At 59.7% G+C, this 17,008-nt stretch overlaps 1 protein-coding gene across 7 annotated transcripts in view; it reads left to right on the top strand.

Annotated features, from left to right (window-relative positions):
* Window positions 1-354: 354 nt before the first annotated feature.
* The window catches only part of BAHCC1 (BAH domain and coiled-coil containing 1), a 54,577-nt gene continuing 37,923 nt past the window's right edge, over window positions 355-17,008 (top strand). For all 7 annotated transcript variants that reach the window (XM_060080351.1, XM_060080352.1, XM_060080355.1 and 4 more), the window contains exon 1: window positions 355-577. In XM_060080351.1, coding sequence (XP_059936334.1) covers window positions 400-577 — 178 coding nt within the window. In that variant the 5' untranslated portion in view covers window positions 355-399. The remainder of the gene's footprint in view (window positions 578-17,008) is intronic.

The raw sequence follows: 17,008 nt of genomic DNA, 5'->3' as shown, positions 1-17,008 counted from the left end.
TCGGGGCGGCCCGGGTGGCCAGCGCGCGCGCGTGCAGCGGGGAGACGCGCGGAGCGCTCCGGGCCCGGCCGCCGGGCCTGGCCGCGCGGCTCGGGCCGACGGGGTAGGGGGGTGGGGGGGGCGGAGACCCCCGGGCGAGCCGAGCCCCAGAGTCACCAAGTCTCCTCTGCTTGCCTCCGCAGACTATGGACCCGCACGGCGGCCGCCGGCTCGGCACGCGGCCGCCCGCCGAGGAGCCCAGTCCGCCGGCGTGCTGACCGGCCCCGCCGCTGCCGCCGCCAGTGACCCCGGACGCCGCCTCCTCCGCGCCTCCCGCGCGCCGTCCGCGCGCCAAGCCGCCCCCGGGCCCCGGCCGCGCTGCTCCCGGGAGGCGGCGGCGGGCCGGGGCCGGGGCCCGGCATGGATGGCCGCGACTTCGCACCGCCGCCGCATCTGCTGTCGGACCGCGGGAGCCTGGGCCACCGCAGCGCCGCCGCTGCCGCGCGCCTCGCCCCGGCCGGGCCCGCTGCGCAGCCCCCGGCGCACTTCCAGCCCGGAAAGTACTTCCCGTCGCCGCTGCCCATGGCTTCGCACACAGGTCAGTGCCGGCCGGGTGGGCGCGGGAGAGGAGGCCCTGCCGCGAGGTGGGCACGGTCGAGGGTCGTACGGGAGCCTGCCCCTCCACTCCTTGGAGCATTTGCGGAGAAGCCTTCGGTTTCATTTCCCTGCTCCGGCACCGGTGGCGGCCCGCGCATCCTACGGGCGCCCGAGCCGGATCATCGCGGTTTAGAGCGGCCTTCCCCAGGGTCCTCCAGTGTCTCGGAGGGGCAGCCTCGGAGCTGGCTAAAAATAAAGTCTTTCCCCTCCTGCCACCCTCCCCCACCCCTTCCTGCAAAAGAACTAAATTCCGCGGAAACCTCATTTCTGCATTCTGCATTCACATCCTTAAAACATTCCGGGGCTGGGACAACGAGGCACATTCTGCGGGAACAAAACGGCCGTTGTGAAGGTGGGGGGGGGGGGTGCCGCGGCCTCTCGGATTAGGGCGGTGTGTGCGCGGGGTGAGCGTTAATAGGGACTGCTGGTGTAAGACGAGCAAATCCTGTTTCTATATAAAGCCTTGAAGTGTCAGGGCGAGAATGGGTTTGCAGGGGATGCATTTGCTTTAACAAGTGCCTCTGGTATCCTGCTAAAGCCGGACAAAGCGTGGCCAGATCGCGGCCCAGCCCCGCGGCCTGCGCCCTGGGGGAGCGCAGCGCCGGCGCCGGCTCGGCTGGGGGCGGCGCGGGGGCCGCCGACGAATTTCGGTGCAGGCGAGTTCGCAGCAAATTTGCTCCAGGAGGAGAGAGCTGGGGCCGCCCTGCACTCGGGTCTTCTCCAGTTCTCTCCCGGAGAGAGCTGTTCCTTGGCAGAGCTGACCCAGGCCTCCAGAGCAGTCCCCGTCTCGGGTGGCTTTGATATTACTGTCGAGCCAGGTCAGAAGAGAAGCAGGGCCAGGCAGAGGGTGGCGAAGGGGCCGCGATCTCGCCTGCGACCCTGGAGGTTACTGGCCAGCGCCGGCTGAGTTTGCAGGAAGCTGGAGGGGCTGTGCGTGTGGGGACCCGCTGGTCACCCTGAAAGGTTGGCTTGCTTTTGTTTACAGTTTGTTCTAAACATCAGAAATGTTGTTTGCCGCTTTTTTTGTTGTTGTTAATTTGGCAGTAACAGTTATTGCTAGCTTGATGAACTGTGAATACTAATAAAATTATATCTGCTTTAATGGGATTACAATTAGTGTGTGGATTAAAACGGATGGCAGAGTCAGGCTAAAAGGGAAAATGTCAGAAGGGAGGGCAGTCAGAAAGAAAAACATAAATTACCTAAAAAGAAAAAAAATACGAGAAATTGCTTGATTACTAATGGGCGTTTAGCATTTACAACATGAGATACGAAAAGTTCGAGCACGCTGGGAGGAGAGGGGCTGGACTCAGCACTCTCCTGGAATCAGCCCTTCGCCCGCGTTTCCTGTTCCAGTGCGAGCCTTCTGCAAGGCTGCTTTTTTTCTCTTCTTTGCTCTTCCTTCTTCCTCTCCTTTGCTTTTTTCCTCTTATAGATTTATAACTCAAAAAAGCGAAAGTACTTGCCTGGGCAATTGGTGATTTTAAATATCTGTCCTTGCTGTCCCTGTGGTTGTCTCTCCTGCCCCTGCATTGGAGATGCTGCCCGCCCAGCTCAGCCCACACTGGGGGGTTGAGGTTGGGGGCTTGTGGTGGCAGCAGGGACAGTGCTGCAGTTTCCCTAGCCCCTTCTGGCTGCACACACGCACACACACCCCGCATATGCCATACCCTGTAGCCTGGAGGGTACAGAAACAAGGGTCCAGAAGGGCCCCTGACACCAAGGCTCTTCCAGTAGTGCACAGACAGGCTGGGGCTGTGCCCCCCTTGGGGGGGGGCGCAGGGCCAGACCAGATTCCCCATCAGTTCAGGTCACTGCTGTCTCCCTCGTCCCCATTCAACAGCCCACGGCCCTCGCCAGGTCCTGGTCAGCCGCCATTTCCCATTTCTGTTTTTATATCCAGATGCCAGCACCACCAAGTCAGGTGGGAACGTGGTCTGGGTGGCCCAAACCATTGTCTTGTTCATTCCAAGTTTGACCACGTGGTTCTTGGATCGTAGGCCATGGAGGGTTTGGAGAAATTAGGCGGGTGCTGGCTAGGTCTGTGTCCTTGACCCAGACCCTACCCACCTCCCCCATATGCAGGGTGCTCTAGGGGGCGCTGGAGGTCCCCAGGGCACCCTGGTGGGGGGAGCTGGAGGGCCACGTGTCCCCTGCTCCTGGAGGCTGTTTCCACCTCCCGGGGGACCAAAGAGACCTATTGTGCTTGGAGATGTTCAACCCATTTGTGACGGGAAGGCTGGCCTACAGGGCGTCCTGCTAGAAACATCTGCCGCTGAAAGCCTTTTGAAATTGCTGAAAGCCAGTATCTTGTATTGGTTTTAAAATATAGCTACATCAATTTTTTAAAAAAGGAATTATACCCCAGACTACTTTGCTTTGGTCTGTATCTGTATATGATCTAGTTTAAAAAGAAAAAGGTATAATTAAGTTAAAATTTTTTTTGCATCTCTTGTATGGATTTCAAAATAGCCAGTTTGGCAGACTTTCTTCCCATTTTCGCGGATGGCCTCAGGTCCACAGGCCACGGCTGCAGCAGCCCATCCTGCCCCTCCCTGCACTGACTACCCTGCTGAAAGGAAAATTGCTCCGAGCTTCTTCCTATTTGTCCGGCTCTAACATGGGAGTAAGATCCAGCCACCGGAGATTGAGTCCCTGGCTTCTGAGGATTGCTCGTCCCTGGCACAGACACACAGCGTGGCCAAGGGTCTCCCTCCCTGCCCTCCGCCAGTGCTGCCCTTCCTCGTCCCCACCCAGTGCTTTCAAAATGTCAGCTTGAGGGACCCCGATGGGATATTGGGCTCCAGGGCTTCTTCCATTGTTTTTCTAAAACTGAAAGTGCCGATAGCTTTATCATCGGGCTGAAGGGTTTTATGGTAAAGTGCTGTTCCAGTAACCTTGTCACCAAAAGGTGTAATTAGAATGTTTGGAATCGTTATTTTTAGTGCAGTGTTAGATTTTGTCTCTAATACAGATGGTCCGGAGGCAAAGCTGTGAAATCTAGGGGAAAAAAAAGGAAAATCAACAACGCACCAACCCAAGATTTTTCATCAGTGCTACTGCCTGGAGCGATTGGGGATCGCGCCTCTCCTCCAAGCGCGTTTAGTAGGAGGCAGCCCGGCCTGGGAGAAGCCCAGTCCCCGCCCCCTCTTCTAGCCGGTCAGCTCCTGCCCTCCATCCTTCTCTGTACGTCCCCCTCAGGGCTGAACCTTCGAGAATCACCGGGTCTCCACCCGAGGAAGGCGGAGGAGCCGATCAAGTCTTGGTTTCAGCAATGTGACAGCGGGTGGGTTCTCCTCTCCACCCCTTCTCCCGGCTTCTTTGGGGTGTAAATGGCCGGGCCTGGAAGCCAGGTGCCCTGGGCCTGCGGTTGTTGGGAGTAAACAGGGTGGCAGGTTCCTTCTGGTGGGAGAACCACAAACTTCTCTCATGCTAACAGTGCTTCTGATTGCCAATCTCAAAAAAAAAAAAAAAAAGAAAAGAAAAGAAAAGAAAAATGCAGAGGAAAAAAAGATAATTTCCGGGTGTGAAAAGACCCCATCAAAGGGCCCCTCTCCCTCCTCATGTGATGTTTTTTTGTAAAGGAAAAAAAATACATTTTCGTAAATACCTCATTAACTCAGTGACACGGTGGAGTGTTTCTGCAACAGTTACCAACATTAAGTAGGTGTGAAAAGAGTTACTTTCTGAAGACTCTACCCATCCTGCTCTGTAAGTGACAGAAGCAGACATCAAAGCCAAGGCTGCCCTGCGGAGCCAGGAATCCAGTGGCCTCGTGGATCGGCCAGGCTGTGGCCGCCTCGCCCACCCCAGCGAAGCCATTTCTGGAATGTGGGTTTTTTCTCAGTGGGGCTTGTACTGCCCCCATGTCTGATTTTTCCTACAAGGATATTCCTATAGGAATATCCAGGTCACGTGAGCACTAAGGCAAATTAGCCAGCGAGGCAGGGAGCGGCCTTGTGCCATCCCTCATCACCCCCAAACGCTCCCGTGTATTCTTAGAAATCTCCCTCGTCTGCTTTGAGACTGGGTTCAACAGCCCGCACAGACAGGACAAAACGCACAGGAGGCTGTTAGAATAACATGGAGGGAGCTAAAAATACCCCTCAGAAACACACATAAAAAAGCCAAATCCAACAACAGAACGAGCTAAAAATATTCCAGGCTTTGGCAAAGAGCACAGAGTTAAATAAATTATACAAGAGCCATTCATGGGAGCAAGTTGACTTTCTCTCTTACGGGAACTTGGTTCAAGCTAATAAAAATAATAATTTACTGGCCACTGAGCTTTGCTTGAGTTTAGATTTAATTGGTGGGGCTTCTGGCGTTTGTCACTTCTTGGCGATTAGTGGGCTTGCCCTGGCCTGGGGTAGGGTGGGGATGGGGTGCTGAGTCTGGGTCCCTGGAAGCAGGGCAGTGTCTCTCCCCACCAACCCGAGGAGCAGGGCCTGGGTGCAAGGGCAGGATGCCCAGGAGGCCAGAGAAGGACGGAGGCTGCAGGGGAGTGGTCAGGGAAGGCAGAAAAGGGACAGGCAAGGCGCCGCTATTTTAATTTGATAAATGATCGTATACCTTTAAGAGTGTGTTTTAACAATCAAGATACACTCCAGCAAGTTGATAGGATGTTCGCTGTCAACTTACATATGTCATCAGCGGGGGCTGTGAGCATAAATAATGTGCGAGAGGGTGCGGGATGCACTGCAGCCTCTCCAGGAGCCCGGCAGGTAGCACCCCTGTCTCTCCTGCTGTCTGGGGGCAGCTGCCAGAGGAGGACAGGAGTCGGGGCACTTCAGGCAGGGTTTTTTCCCTCTGGGGAGTTCCCAGGTCTTCCCACCAAAATAAGAGCTCCAGATGGCTCGCTCAGAGAGACCACTGCGGGTGTGATCTGAGGCTGGAATCCAGCATTGGCTGGTATCTTTTCAGGGAGCAGATGTCTTAAGTTCAGCCATTTCCCAGGAATGTCAAACTTCCACCTTGGGATTACAGTCAGGGTAACCTCCTTTGCTCTGTCCTCTTGCTTGCTCTTGATGAGACGCCCCCGGAAATCCCAGCAGGCCTTCCCAACTCCCAAAGGACTACACTTCCCAGAATGCTCCTGGTCTAGCTCCAGGGTCTGAGCCTGGGACCGGCCCTGAGCTGGGAATTCCCAAGCTCAGATAAGACTTCAGCCAGTGCCACTGGGAATGAGTGCTTTCTGGGCGGAAGGGGGCCTTGGTTGCCACCTCCAGTAACCCCTTGCCCTTCCTCCTGAAAGAGGCCTCTGGGCCCTGCCTGGCTTCCTCCCTACCACAAATATCTGAATATAGGCCCCAAAAGATGGGAGCTGCCCCTCTGCCCCAGGGACACCCTGTGCAGAGGGCAGCTGCCTTGATTGGCGTGGCCAGAGTCCCAGGGGGATTCCCACCATATGCCCTGATCTCAGCCCATTGCACGTGGCCTTCTCAGAGGGGCCCTGGTCACACTGGCAAAGGGTCAGCTTGGAAGGGATGTGGGGACTCCACCTGGGTGGCATCAGGGCATCTCTGCCTAGAGTCCCATGAGAAAACCCTGCACAGACTTTGGGGCGGTGCCCCACTCCCCAGCCTCCCACTGACAGGAGGCAGTAAGCCCTATCAATGCCGTATTGACCAGCATCCACCCTGGATGACTTCTGATGAATAGAAACCATCCCCCCAGGACGGGGGTGCTGCCTTAGCCCCTCTGGAAGGAAGGCCTAGCCCATCATCACCCATCCAGAGAAAGTTCTCACTCCTGCCACTCCCGACAGCCTCCTGGAGAGGTGGGCACCCCTTGGGAAAGGCACCCGTCGGAGGTCTTTGCTGGGACTTGTGCCACAGCTCTCGAGCTGAGGCCGACCTCAGGGCTTTGGGGTGCAGCATGTGCCCTGTCTGTTTGGCAGTAGGTGACTTGCACAGCAGGGCTTCCTCCTGCCTTGCCTGCCAGGGGGTGGCTCCCCGGGGTTCCCCTGTCCCCATTAACCTCTGGGACCTCCTTTCTCCCACCAAAGACTCCAGATTAAAAGCAAACAACAAAATTACAACCAGCATGCACTGTCTAGAACATGTCCCCAAAGCTCTGGGCCACGCCAAGGAAGGTTCGGGTTTTGCAGCCCGCACTCCAAGGCTGCTGCTCCGTCTCGGCTTTGACGCCCTGCCCGATGACGTTTTTATGGGATAATATACCATTTAGATCATGCAGGCCTATTTGTCAGTGGGCCGCCCCTGTTTGTTGTAATATATAATATTACTGCCTCCTGTGGCCCTGCCAGCAGCTGCCACTGGAGGACGGGGACGGGTCGGTGGGAACTGGGTGTGGGCTTAGAGGAGGTAGGGGGGCGCCGGGTGGGGGTTGCCCCCTCCCTTCTTATGGGATTGGTGTGGGTTTGCAGCAGGCTGCGGGCCTGGCGGAGAGGCATCCAGTGCCCAAGCTGGGAGCCAGCCGGGCTGGCATCTGAGGGCTGCTGCAGCTGTCCAGACGATTAGGTTCCAGATTGGATCAGCCAGGAAGCTTTTTTTTTTTTTCTTTCTGACCTAGGGTGGGGGAGGGGGAGGAAGGAATGAACAGGTGGGTTGGGTTCCCTGCCCCCTCTTCCCTTCCCCAGGGCCCCCAACAAAGAGTCCAGTGTCTTTAGTTCCAAAGACTTTTGAGGCTGGGGAAGGGGGGACCCACTGTGTGCCTGGAACCGGAAGGAAAGTTAAAGCAGCCCTGTTTCATCCAAGTATAGGAACTTGGTTTCCTCTAGAAATTACCAGAAATGCAGGGGAGGGGCAGAGGATAGGTGTGCTGCTGAGAGAGGCCTCTGAGCAGTAGGCTGGGGTCCCCAAGGGTGGCCTGGGGCGGTGTCTTCTTGGGGAACCTCGCCAAGTAAGAGGGACTCATCAGCCACATTTTAGTGGTGGTTTAATAACTAAACCACCTTCTGCCATCTTCTTGGGAAAAGGCAGTCTTTGCTGGATCCCTTTGCTCCTCCTTCAGGGAAGCCAGAGCCTTTCTTCCCTGGGACTTCCTTCTGAAGGCAACTCTGGGGAGGGCACCATGGCCCCATCATCACAGAGCCAGACCAGGCAGGGCCCCCCACCATCAAGGCAGGCATGCTGGGAGCACAGCTGGATGGGGGTGAAAAGAAGGCAGTTTGGGGACAACCAAGGGGCGGAACCCAGGGTGGAGACGCGGTGGGGGTGTGGGGAAGGGGCTGCACTGCCAGGCTGCTGTCCGCCAGCATCTCACGAGCATCTCACAGCACCCTGTGGCAGGTTCCGTCGCAGCACAGGCATTGCTGCCTGGCTCAGCCCGTGTCCCCTTTGAGGGCAGAGGCACAGACCTACCCTGCAGACCCCAATGTCCCCACAGGCCCTCCAGTGTATTAACTGGCTGAACTCACATGAGCCCACAGTGAATGGACACAGGTCACACCTGCTCACGTGTGCTCACACCCCCAGGCATGTCCTTACACCCACACCTGCTCACACTCATGCAGACACCTGCTCACGGACACTCACAACTGGCCTTCAAGGAATCACATCCCAGTTGGCCCCTGGGAGAGCCAGCCCACCCCGCGATCGGAATGTGCGTTCTGATCTGTCTCCACTTCCCGCCACCTGCTCCATCCTTCAGCTCCTGGCCACCTGCCGGGGATGGAGCCTGAAGGTCCCCGGTGACCCTCGGTGGCAGACTCAGGGCCTGATGTGCAGGGCTTGGTGCTGGTGAGCTGCCCGCCCCTGCTTCAGCCCCCTTCCTCACTGTGTCCCTGTGGAACCCATCCTCTGGCTTCTGCTGAACTGGAGCTGGTCCTTTCCCAGCACCCGCCCCAGGTTTCTGCTTCAGATGAAGCTGTCCCCACATTCAATTCTTCCAGGAGGTGCCAGTCCGCTTCCCTGCTCTGCCTCTACCTGCAGGTCAGCCCCAAGCCCGTCTGAGCCTTCAGCCCTGCTCCTCCTTCCCTTGGGGCCTCCCTTACGCAAGCCCCCTACACCTTAGGTCAGCTCCCACCTACCACGCTTGTCATATCACTGTCCCCGAAGGTTCCAAAAACTCAGCACATGTGCCAAGCCACCCACAGGCTCTGGCCACCTGTACTCCTCTCTTCGCTGCCCCAGGTACCTTCTCTGCTCCCCTTCCCCTGTCCCTCCTGGAGTCTCCCCACCTGGGCAGCCCCTACAGCCACCAGTGCCCAGGCTCCACCCGCATGGTCCGTGACCTTCGGCCCTGACCGCCCTTGGCAGTCTGTACCCCCAGGCCTTGCAGCACCCCTGTCCTTCTCCACACGGGGCCACCTTCCCCGTGGGACCCCAGCGTCCTGAGTCTGGGTGTCTGTGCCCTCCATCCCTTTGTTCCCCCAGAGCTGGGCCTGGCCGTTGCTGGCCTCCCTCCCGTGCAGGATGGCTGGGGCCGAGACGGGGTGTGCGTGCCTGTCCACACTTGGGTAAAGCACGCACGTGCCTGTGGACATGAAAAGAGCCCTGTTCATTTTTTTTCTCCTGCAATTTTGACCCCACACTGGAAAATCGAGACGATAACCCTCTGGGAGAACCTCAGTGAGGAAGAGAAGGGCAGGAGACACCGGAGTCTGAATTGGCCCTGGTCGGTTCACTAAAAACCAAGATGCCCGCCCGACACCCGACCACACATACATGGGGACATTCACGTGGGCAGCGTCTCCAGCCTGTGTGGCCACCTCCCAGGGGCCAGGTCAGCATCTCCTTACCTTCCAGAAGCATCTTCTGTCGTCCGCAGAGGCTCCCAGACTGTGTGCACTCCATTTAAAAGAGGTGTCAGAGCTAAAAAGATTGGCAGAGAGGACAGTCCCCTCCTTCTTAGTGTCACACCCAGTGACGGGGTGAGGGGGTGGCAGTGAGAGGTCCACTGGGCAGTGCAGCCCAGCGTCATCCTTGTGGCATGCAGGCTGGCCTCTGGGCGCACGTGTGAGGTTGTGCAGTGGAGAGGGGGACCAATGGAGATAGAACAAGGCTCAGGATGGGACTGTCCCTGTGGAGACACCGCTGCCCCCTCCCCCTGCAGTAAAGGAGGGACCTGGTGGTGCAGGAGCTGGGCACTGGGTGGGACCACTTTCTGCCTGTCCCTTGACTGGCCCCTGCAGGTGACTCCCTCACCGTCAACATGTGTGGTGGGGCACCTACGATAGATTGGAGGGCAGAAGCCAGCGGCTTCGCCTGGGCCTTAGGGCCTGGTGGGTGAGGGGGGACAGACGCTGGGGGAGAGCTGCCCGCTCCCCTCCCCTCCCTTCTGTGGTGGCTGTGTGGGTGGCTGCATAGGCAGGGGCTGGGGGGGCAACCAACAAAAGGGAAATGAGGGCACAGGGGAGATGAGGGAGCAGGGCTGCGGCCCCTCGCCGTCTGCTCCACCTCCATCCCGGGCAGGCAGGCATGGCAGCGAGGCGCTGCAGGCACTGGAGCATTGTGTTGCCAGGTGGGGCCCGCTCGCTGCACCACTCTGCTTTCCAGCATTTACACACCAGGAGGCTTAGGAGCCGCTCCTGGTTTTGGCCTCAGTGCCCAGCCTGGGAGGAGTGCGTGGCTGCCCGGGGCTGGTGGCAGTTAGTGGCACACCCCTGCCTGCACATCTCGTGGAGGCTCTTTCCCACAAGCCCTGCCTCTCCAGATCCTGGTCGCTACTCTCCCCCAGGCAGCGCTCACATCCCTGCACTTTGTACTCAGTGGGGCACAGGCCCTTGATGCCTCTTCCCATCACTCCCTATAGGGTCCTGGCGGCCGGCAGGTGGGGATTCAGGACCCGGTCTTGGACATGGACGCGATGAGGGCAGGACCGGGGCTCCCGCCCGCCTCCTGGCCTCAGCAGTGCCGTGCAGAAGGGTGCCAGCAGATCCCTCTGTCCCTGGCCTGTGTGCACAGCCTTCCTCACCCTACACAGGATGCAGGGGAAGGAGCTGGACCTGTGGTCCCCCAGGACTTGCCCGTTTGCCTGGTGAGGCAGCTGCCCTGTCCAACTGGCCTTCCACAGGCCTGGCCAGCAGGTCACCTGAGGGCAGTTTGCCTGAAGCCAGTCCCCTTTTTGAGACATTTTGCATCCCTTTGGGTCTCCTAAAAATAAGCTTTTAATTTGTTTTAAATTAATATTAAAATTAAATCTAAATTAAATTGTAATGCTTCTTTAGGCGAAATCTTAAAAAGCCCTTCACGAGTATGAATACAGATAAAATCAAGAAAAGTTGGGAAGGTGCACACGAGCAGCGTCATCTTTCCACCTGTCAAACATCTGCTCCAAGATACAGGCCAGTGAGACGGCCCCAAGCAGCTGCGCAAGGCAGTGTGGGTCACCAAGAGGTCCGAGGGCTATTGTTGGAAGCCAGGGTGCCTGGGCAGCCTGTGACTTCCTCGGATTCCAGGGTGAGGGTGAGTGACCCTGCACACTGCAGCCACTCAGTAACTGTTGGTCTAACGAATGAGCTGGGTTAGAATTTCATTCTCTGGACGGAGCTCAGGGCCCAGTCTGTGGCTTGGGTGACAAGGACGTTTGTGCTGTCCGGTCTGGGCAGTACTTTCTTCCGATGTTCCCATGCCAGCTGCCTGCCCTAGTGAGGTCAGCAGGTGCCCCGGGCTTACCTGGGTACTCTTCCTGGACTGCCTGGAGCTGATGGAGATTCAGGGCAGCCCCACCAGGCCCTGGGTCCCTCTCGGGAGCAGTCAGCTGGCCCGGGGCCTGGCCGCTGGACCAGGTGGCCGGAGGACGTGGTGCATCTTGAGGTCTCTAGACTGTGTGTGGGGCACCCTTTGGAGACCTCATTCCACCTGGGCAGCCCAGCCCAGAGCCCCCTCCCCTGCTCTGGCAGCAGAGCCTTTTCCACACACGACACTTGGTCGGAGCCCAGCATGTGAATCGGGTGAGGGGTCAGTCCTCAGGCCCAGGGCCGAGTCCCCTGCTGCCCCCTGGCCCTGAGGCAGGTGGGGTCCAGGTGGAGGCTCAGCAAGGCCACTTGCTTGCTCTGTGGTCACATCGGGAGCCACCCAGGAGCACAGGCTTCTGGGCTGGAGGTCCAAGGCTGGTTCTCTGCCTGAGCCCCCCTCCCCTGGCATGGGGTGGGGCTGGGGGAGCACAGGGCTGGGTGCCCAGGCTGTGGGTGAGCTGCATGGGGCAGGGGTCTTCTCTCCGCTGGGAACTCTTGCTGTGCTGCCCCGAGGCTGGTTCCCCGCTGGCTCCCCTGGGCTGGCTGGCACTCCATCCGCATTTGGGACCCCCAGACCAGTGGGGTGCACTTCACCCCAGAAACAGCTCCCCTTGCCCTGTTCACTTCAAGAGTTCCCAGAAACACCGTAGTTTTACGTCAGAGAATTGAGGTTTTCTCCCTACTTATACTCACCGTCTTTAGAAATTAAAATATTTTATCTCCATTCTTTGAAGGAAGTGGGGTGCTTTGTCAAAGCAGCACTGTTAGAAGAAACTACAAGGATACAGAGCCCTGGGTGCATCCTGCCCCCACCCCATCTCCCTTCTTATGGGGGTGCAGCGCTGCCCCCAGGAGCACACTGTGGGGGATCCCTGCTCCCCAGTGGGCTGCCCCCCGAATGCTCCTCCCTCCAGGAGCGGTGGGCAGCCCCGGTGCCAGGCCTTTTCCTGCTTCTGGTCACAGACATTAGAGTCGGGTTGGGAGGGCAGGTCTGCTGAGAGCCTCAGAAGGCAGGGATGGGTGCAGAGGGTGGCCTGTCAGGAATTCCAGAATGTGGGCTCCTTGGAGGTCTCTGCCTGGAGAAGCACAGGGCACCCCCCCATCTGCTGGGAATGAATTGGGAGTGTTGTCTGCCCTCTTCCCCTGCCTGCCCACAGCTGAGAAAGAAGCGTGTTCAGGCCAGCTCGAGGTGCTGGGTGCCTGGGTCCAGGGGATGGGGTGCAGGAGAGCGGGGTGGGCACCTCCGACCTTGTCCAGATGGGCTCTCCCTCTGAGGGGACCAGTGGGGCTAGGGCGTGAGTGTGCACCCTGATGTCTGCACTGGACTACAACCACTAGGGCGTTTGTCTCCTTGCAGCTGGCTTATTTCAAGATGGTGTGAAGGGAAGCCTTGCTTTGGCTGAGGATGCTCCTCCAGCTGGCGGGGTTTGGAGGGGGTGGCGCCGACCAGCCCCGGTCACCTCCCTGCACGCCCCCCCACCCCCTGCCTGTTTGCCGGCCTTCAGGGGCGTCCTGGAGGGGGAGTGCTGGTCACTTGCCAGGGAGGGTGTGAGAGGGAAGGGAGGCGGAGACCCCAGAAGGTGTGAAGAACAGGAGGGGGTGGGGGGCAGCCCTCTGAGTCACTCTCGGCCAGAGTCCGAGGCGGCCCTGGTGGGGAGTGTTGGCCACCCCGCACTCCCCGCCTAGCCAAAAGGCTAAATTTACCCTTTTAATAGGAACCAGACTTATATCCGGTTTTCCTTTTCTTTTATTAGTTCTGGGCTGTTGGTGGTTGGGCCCGTCCCCTGTCATCATTGCCTCTATATTTGTGGGCCTGGTGGCTCAACAACCACAGAGTTTTCCTATTATGGCCTGTGAGACACTGCCTTTGGGCCAACCGGGTCTTCTGGAAGGTTCTCCTGGACCAGCAGAGAGGGGCTTCCCCTGTGACGCACTCATGATTCTGGGCGGGCACCCCTCACCGGGGCTGCCCCCGCGTCCCAGGGCTGGGCTGGCGGAGGCTCACATTCTGCCCCCACTGCTGCCGCCCCACGCCCCTCCCCCACCAGCACCCCCTCTCCCACGGCTGCAGCTGTCTCTTCCTGCCTCCAGCCTCTTCCTTCTCTTCTGTCCTTCCTTCCTCCCCGTGCCTGTCTCGGCCTCCTCTTCTTGTTCCTCTGTCTTCTCGGGGCTGTGGATGGCAGCTGGGGTCATTGGGTGGCATCCTCAGGGACTCTGGGACTGTGGCAACAGGGGGTGGCTTGAAGCAGGGCAGGCTCCGTGTCCGGTGAGACCAAGTGAGTGAGGGGGGTCAGACATGCCGACATCTGGAGGCCATCGGTTTGTGGCTGGAGGGGACTGCCCCAGATCCCAATAATTTCTGGGTCCTGGAGAGCCTGCCTGGTGAGGCTGGCCCTGCCCGGAGGGGGTCCCAGATCGGAGGGGGCTTCTGAGCTGCTTCTCCACCACAGAGGAATCGGGCTGTCTGTGGGGAGATGGCCCCAGCCACGTGACCTGCCAGCTGCCCCCAGAATCCACACAACCGCTGGACCCACTTTCAGGTCCAGGTGGCTGGGGGCTGAGCAGCTGGGCTGGGGAGGGGGCCAACTCCCAGGCAGGAGGGGTTCAGGGGTCTTGGTGCTGCAGCTTGGTATAGGCTTGAGGCTGGCATTCCCCTTCCACCGTGAGTAAGCTGGATGTGCCCCCCAGGGTGGAGAAGGAGGGGGGTGTCCTGGTGTCTCTCGCCTGCCACCACAGGCATCAGACAGAATTAAAGGCCAGGAGCCTTTTTCAGAGTCTGGGCCAGGAAGGAGATCGGTTTGGTGGCAGTGTGACCCTGGGAAGCAGCATCCCTCAGGGCCGGCTCAGCCCGTGTGTGACTCCCTCACACAAGAACAAGTCACCACCTTGCGCACACTCGGAGCCAGGCGTGCACACCCACGTCCAGAGTGCACCCTCGGAGCCTCTGCCCCAGACCTGCATGCACATCTGTGCCTGTGTGCACGGCCATTGCCCACATGCACACTCAGCCATGCACACACACCCAGACACACCCTGAGTGCCCACACATAGTCCCTTCGCTGCCTCTGTGCCCCTGTGCACAGACACACACATTATCTCATGCCTGGGCCACTGGTGGGTTCCAGCCCAGCAGGGAGTGTCCCTGGTGGCATCAGGAATTGAGCTTGCAAACTCGTGTACACCTAGAGTGGGTCTGGTGGCCGGTGGTGTGGTGCAGCCTCTATGGCCCCTGCTGTGGCCACTTTGGGTTTCCTGTGGGGCAGTCCAAAGCGGCCCCTCCCCCCAGAGCCTGGTATCCCCATCCCTGTCCCCCTCCCCCCATTCTTCTCCTGGGTGGTCAGACAGATGGACGCCCACCTGCCTTCGAGCAGGCTGGACTGAAGCTTCTCCACCCCCGTCCACGCGGACACCCAGGGTGGACATCCTCCCTCCCCTCCCTCTCCTGGAATGAGAGGAATGTGGGCCGGTCCAGCAGTGGGCTGTTACCCTTCCTGCCTCCTCTTCTCCAGTCCGCTCCCTCTGGAGCCTGGCCCAGCACCAGAGGGGCACTTTGGCCTCCTAGGCAGGCCACCCATCCCTCAGCCGCCCCTGGTGTCCTGAGGGAGACCCAGGGATGGCCTCAGGGGAGCTGGGTGTCGCCACGCCCAGGCAGGCTCTGCAGGGGGCTGGAGGCGGTGGGGAGCCTGAGCAGGTGTGGGCAGGAGGGTGGGAGCTGTTTCGGGCGGAGGGTGCAGCCGCCAGACGCAGAGCTGGGGAGCCCGGTGCCAGCAGCCTGTCAGCTGGGCCTCCAGAAGCATCAGGAGAGCCTGGGAAGGGGCTGGCTTCTCAGCAGCGGCCGCCAGCCATCGCAACGAGGCCCTTTTTGTTTTTTGTTTTTTACAACCCGTTTCACCGTTTCCAGAAAAGGTAGCTCACTTAAGTCAAAACAAATGCTCATTCTGCTGTAGCTCTGCGCTCCCGCTCGCTCTCCCCAGCTCTCTGAGGCCCTTCTCTGTCCCTCTGTCAGCCTGGCGGGAAGGTGGAGGCTGGAGGGAGAGGGGGTGAGCAGGCACAGTGCGCACCTGGCTGTCCAGGGCTCCGGACCTGGCCTCTGGTGTGCCAGCCCCTCGCGCTCTGGGGGCTTTGCTGCCAGTCAGCCCCTCCCTGGACTGGAGGCTCCCCAGGGTAGCACATGGGCTCCAAGGCAGGAACACCCTCAGCACCCCTCGGGCCTGCCCAACATCTGTTGACCGTCTTGGCTGCAGCAGGTGGGCCTGGCACAGGTTGACAGAGGAAGGCCCCTCCCCCTGGTTTTGCCTGGGCATGTGCGGTCACCTCTACCACGGCCAGCACATAGAGACCCTGTGAGCAAAGGCTGGGCTTAGTGGTCAGGGCATTCCCGCCCGGCTCCATCCAGCTGGGGCAGCTGGGAGGGAAGTAGCCACACAGCCAGGGTCCAGGTACGGCCTGTCTCCCGGTCCAGGTTGTCTGGGCCTTGGAGCGTGGGAAAGGTTGGGCCTCCGGGGGTGGGGGCCTGGCCTGAGGAACTGGGCCATGGCAGTGGGTGGGGGGTGTCAACCAGCCCTCCTGGGCATTCTGGCTTCCGGAGTGGTTTTCTCAGCCAGCCCGGCACCCGGGCCAGGCCTCTGTGGTGTCCTAGGCAGTGCTGAGGCAGCGCTGGAGTTGGGGCTGGAGCCCTGTGTCTGGGGCTGCAAACCCTGGATTGGGCTAGCCGGGCAGTGGGGATGGCCAGCTGGGGGCTGGTGCGTAGTACAGAATGGCCTGCCTCAGTGGCCTTGCTGACACCTCGCACAGCATTCGGGTCCCTGTCCCAAGAGGATGCTAAACTTGGCCAGACCGCTGTGATGAGAGCCTGCAGAGGACGCAGGGCACTGGCCACCGTGACCATGCTCACTGGAGGGGCCAGGGCAGCCTTGGAGTGGACAAGCCTCATCCAAACCCCAGCCCGAGCACTTGGGCCCGTGGGGCCAACATGGATGATGCCCATTCCTTTGTCAGCCCCGTGGTGGGACCGCCACCTGGGATCGCGAAGACCTGAATTGATACAAGGTTCATAAAGCCCTTGCCGTGAGAAGGGCTAGTGCAGATCGCACCAGGATCGGAGCTCCCAGCCTGGGGGCTCTGAGCTGAAAGCCCCTTTGGCCCTCCCTGCTGCTCGGGGCTCCCACTGTCCCCTCCCAGGTTGCTAACCACAGCGCTCCATGGGCAAAGACCTTGCCAAGAGGAAAGAAACCTCCAGCCCAGTTCCCGGCCAGACTTGGCCATGCAGCTCCAGGCCTGGCCAGGGCCCAGGCCGCCTCTGCTCAGGCTCTGTCTGGGCCTGGCTACTGGTCGGCGGGCGGGGGCTGGGGAGGTGGCAGCCAGGTCTGCCCACGCCTCTGCTGGCTGGGCACGGTGTCATGGCCAAACTCCTTGGAGGTGGAAGTGACACGGGAGCCCGCATGCTCTGTCTGAGGGTCAGGAGCCAGCTGGGGGGGATGGGGGGACTCTGGGTACCAGCAGTCCCCTCCCCCACACCCACCATGGCAGTGCCCGCCCAGCAAAGCCTGTAGGACTTTGTCTGCTTCCAAACTTCTAGCCCAGGATGGCGGGGGAGAGACTGACCCCTTCAGAGCAAGGCTCATGGAGCCCCATCGTGCAGGGCCCAGGCTGGGGGGTCCCGTCAGGGAGTTGTCTTTGCACCTGCCCAGCGTGCATCCCCCAGGGCTGGCCTGCTGGTCAGAGAGTATG

The sequence above is a fragment of the Mesoplodon densirostris genome, chromosome 18 (assembly GCF_025265405.1).
Source record: "Mesoplodon densirostris isolate mMesDen1 chromosome 18, mMesDen1 primary haplotype, whole genome shotgun sequence".
In the NCBI taxonomy this organism is placed as follows: domain Eukaryota; kingdom Metazoa; phylum Chordata; class Mammalia; order Artiodactyla; family Ziphiidae; genus Mesoplodon; species Mesoplodon densirostris.
The sequence above is the reverse complement of the archived record's forward strand: the minus strand, read 5'-3'. Positions and strand labels throughout refer to the sequence as shown.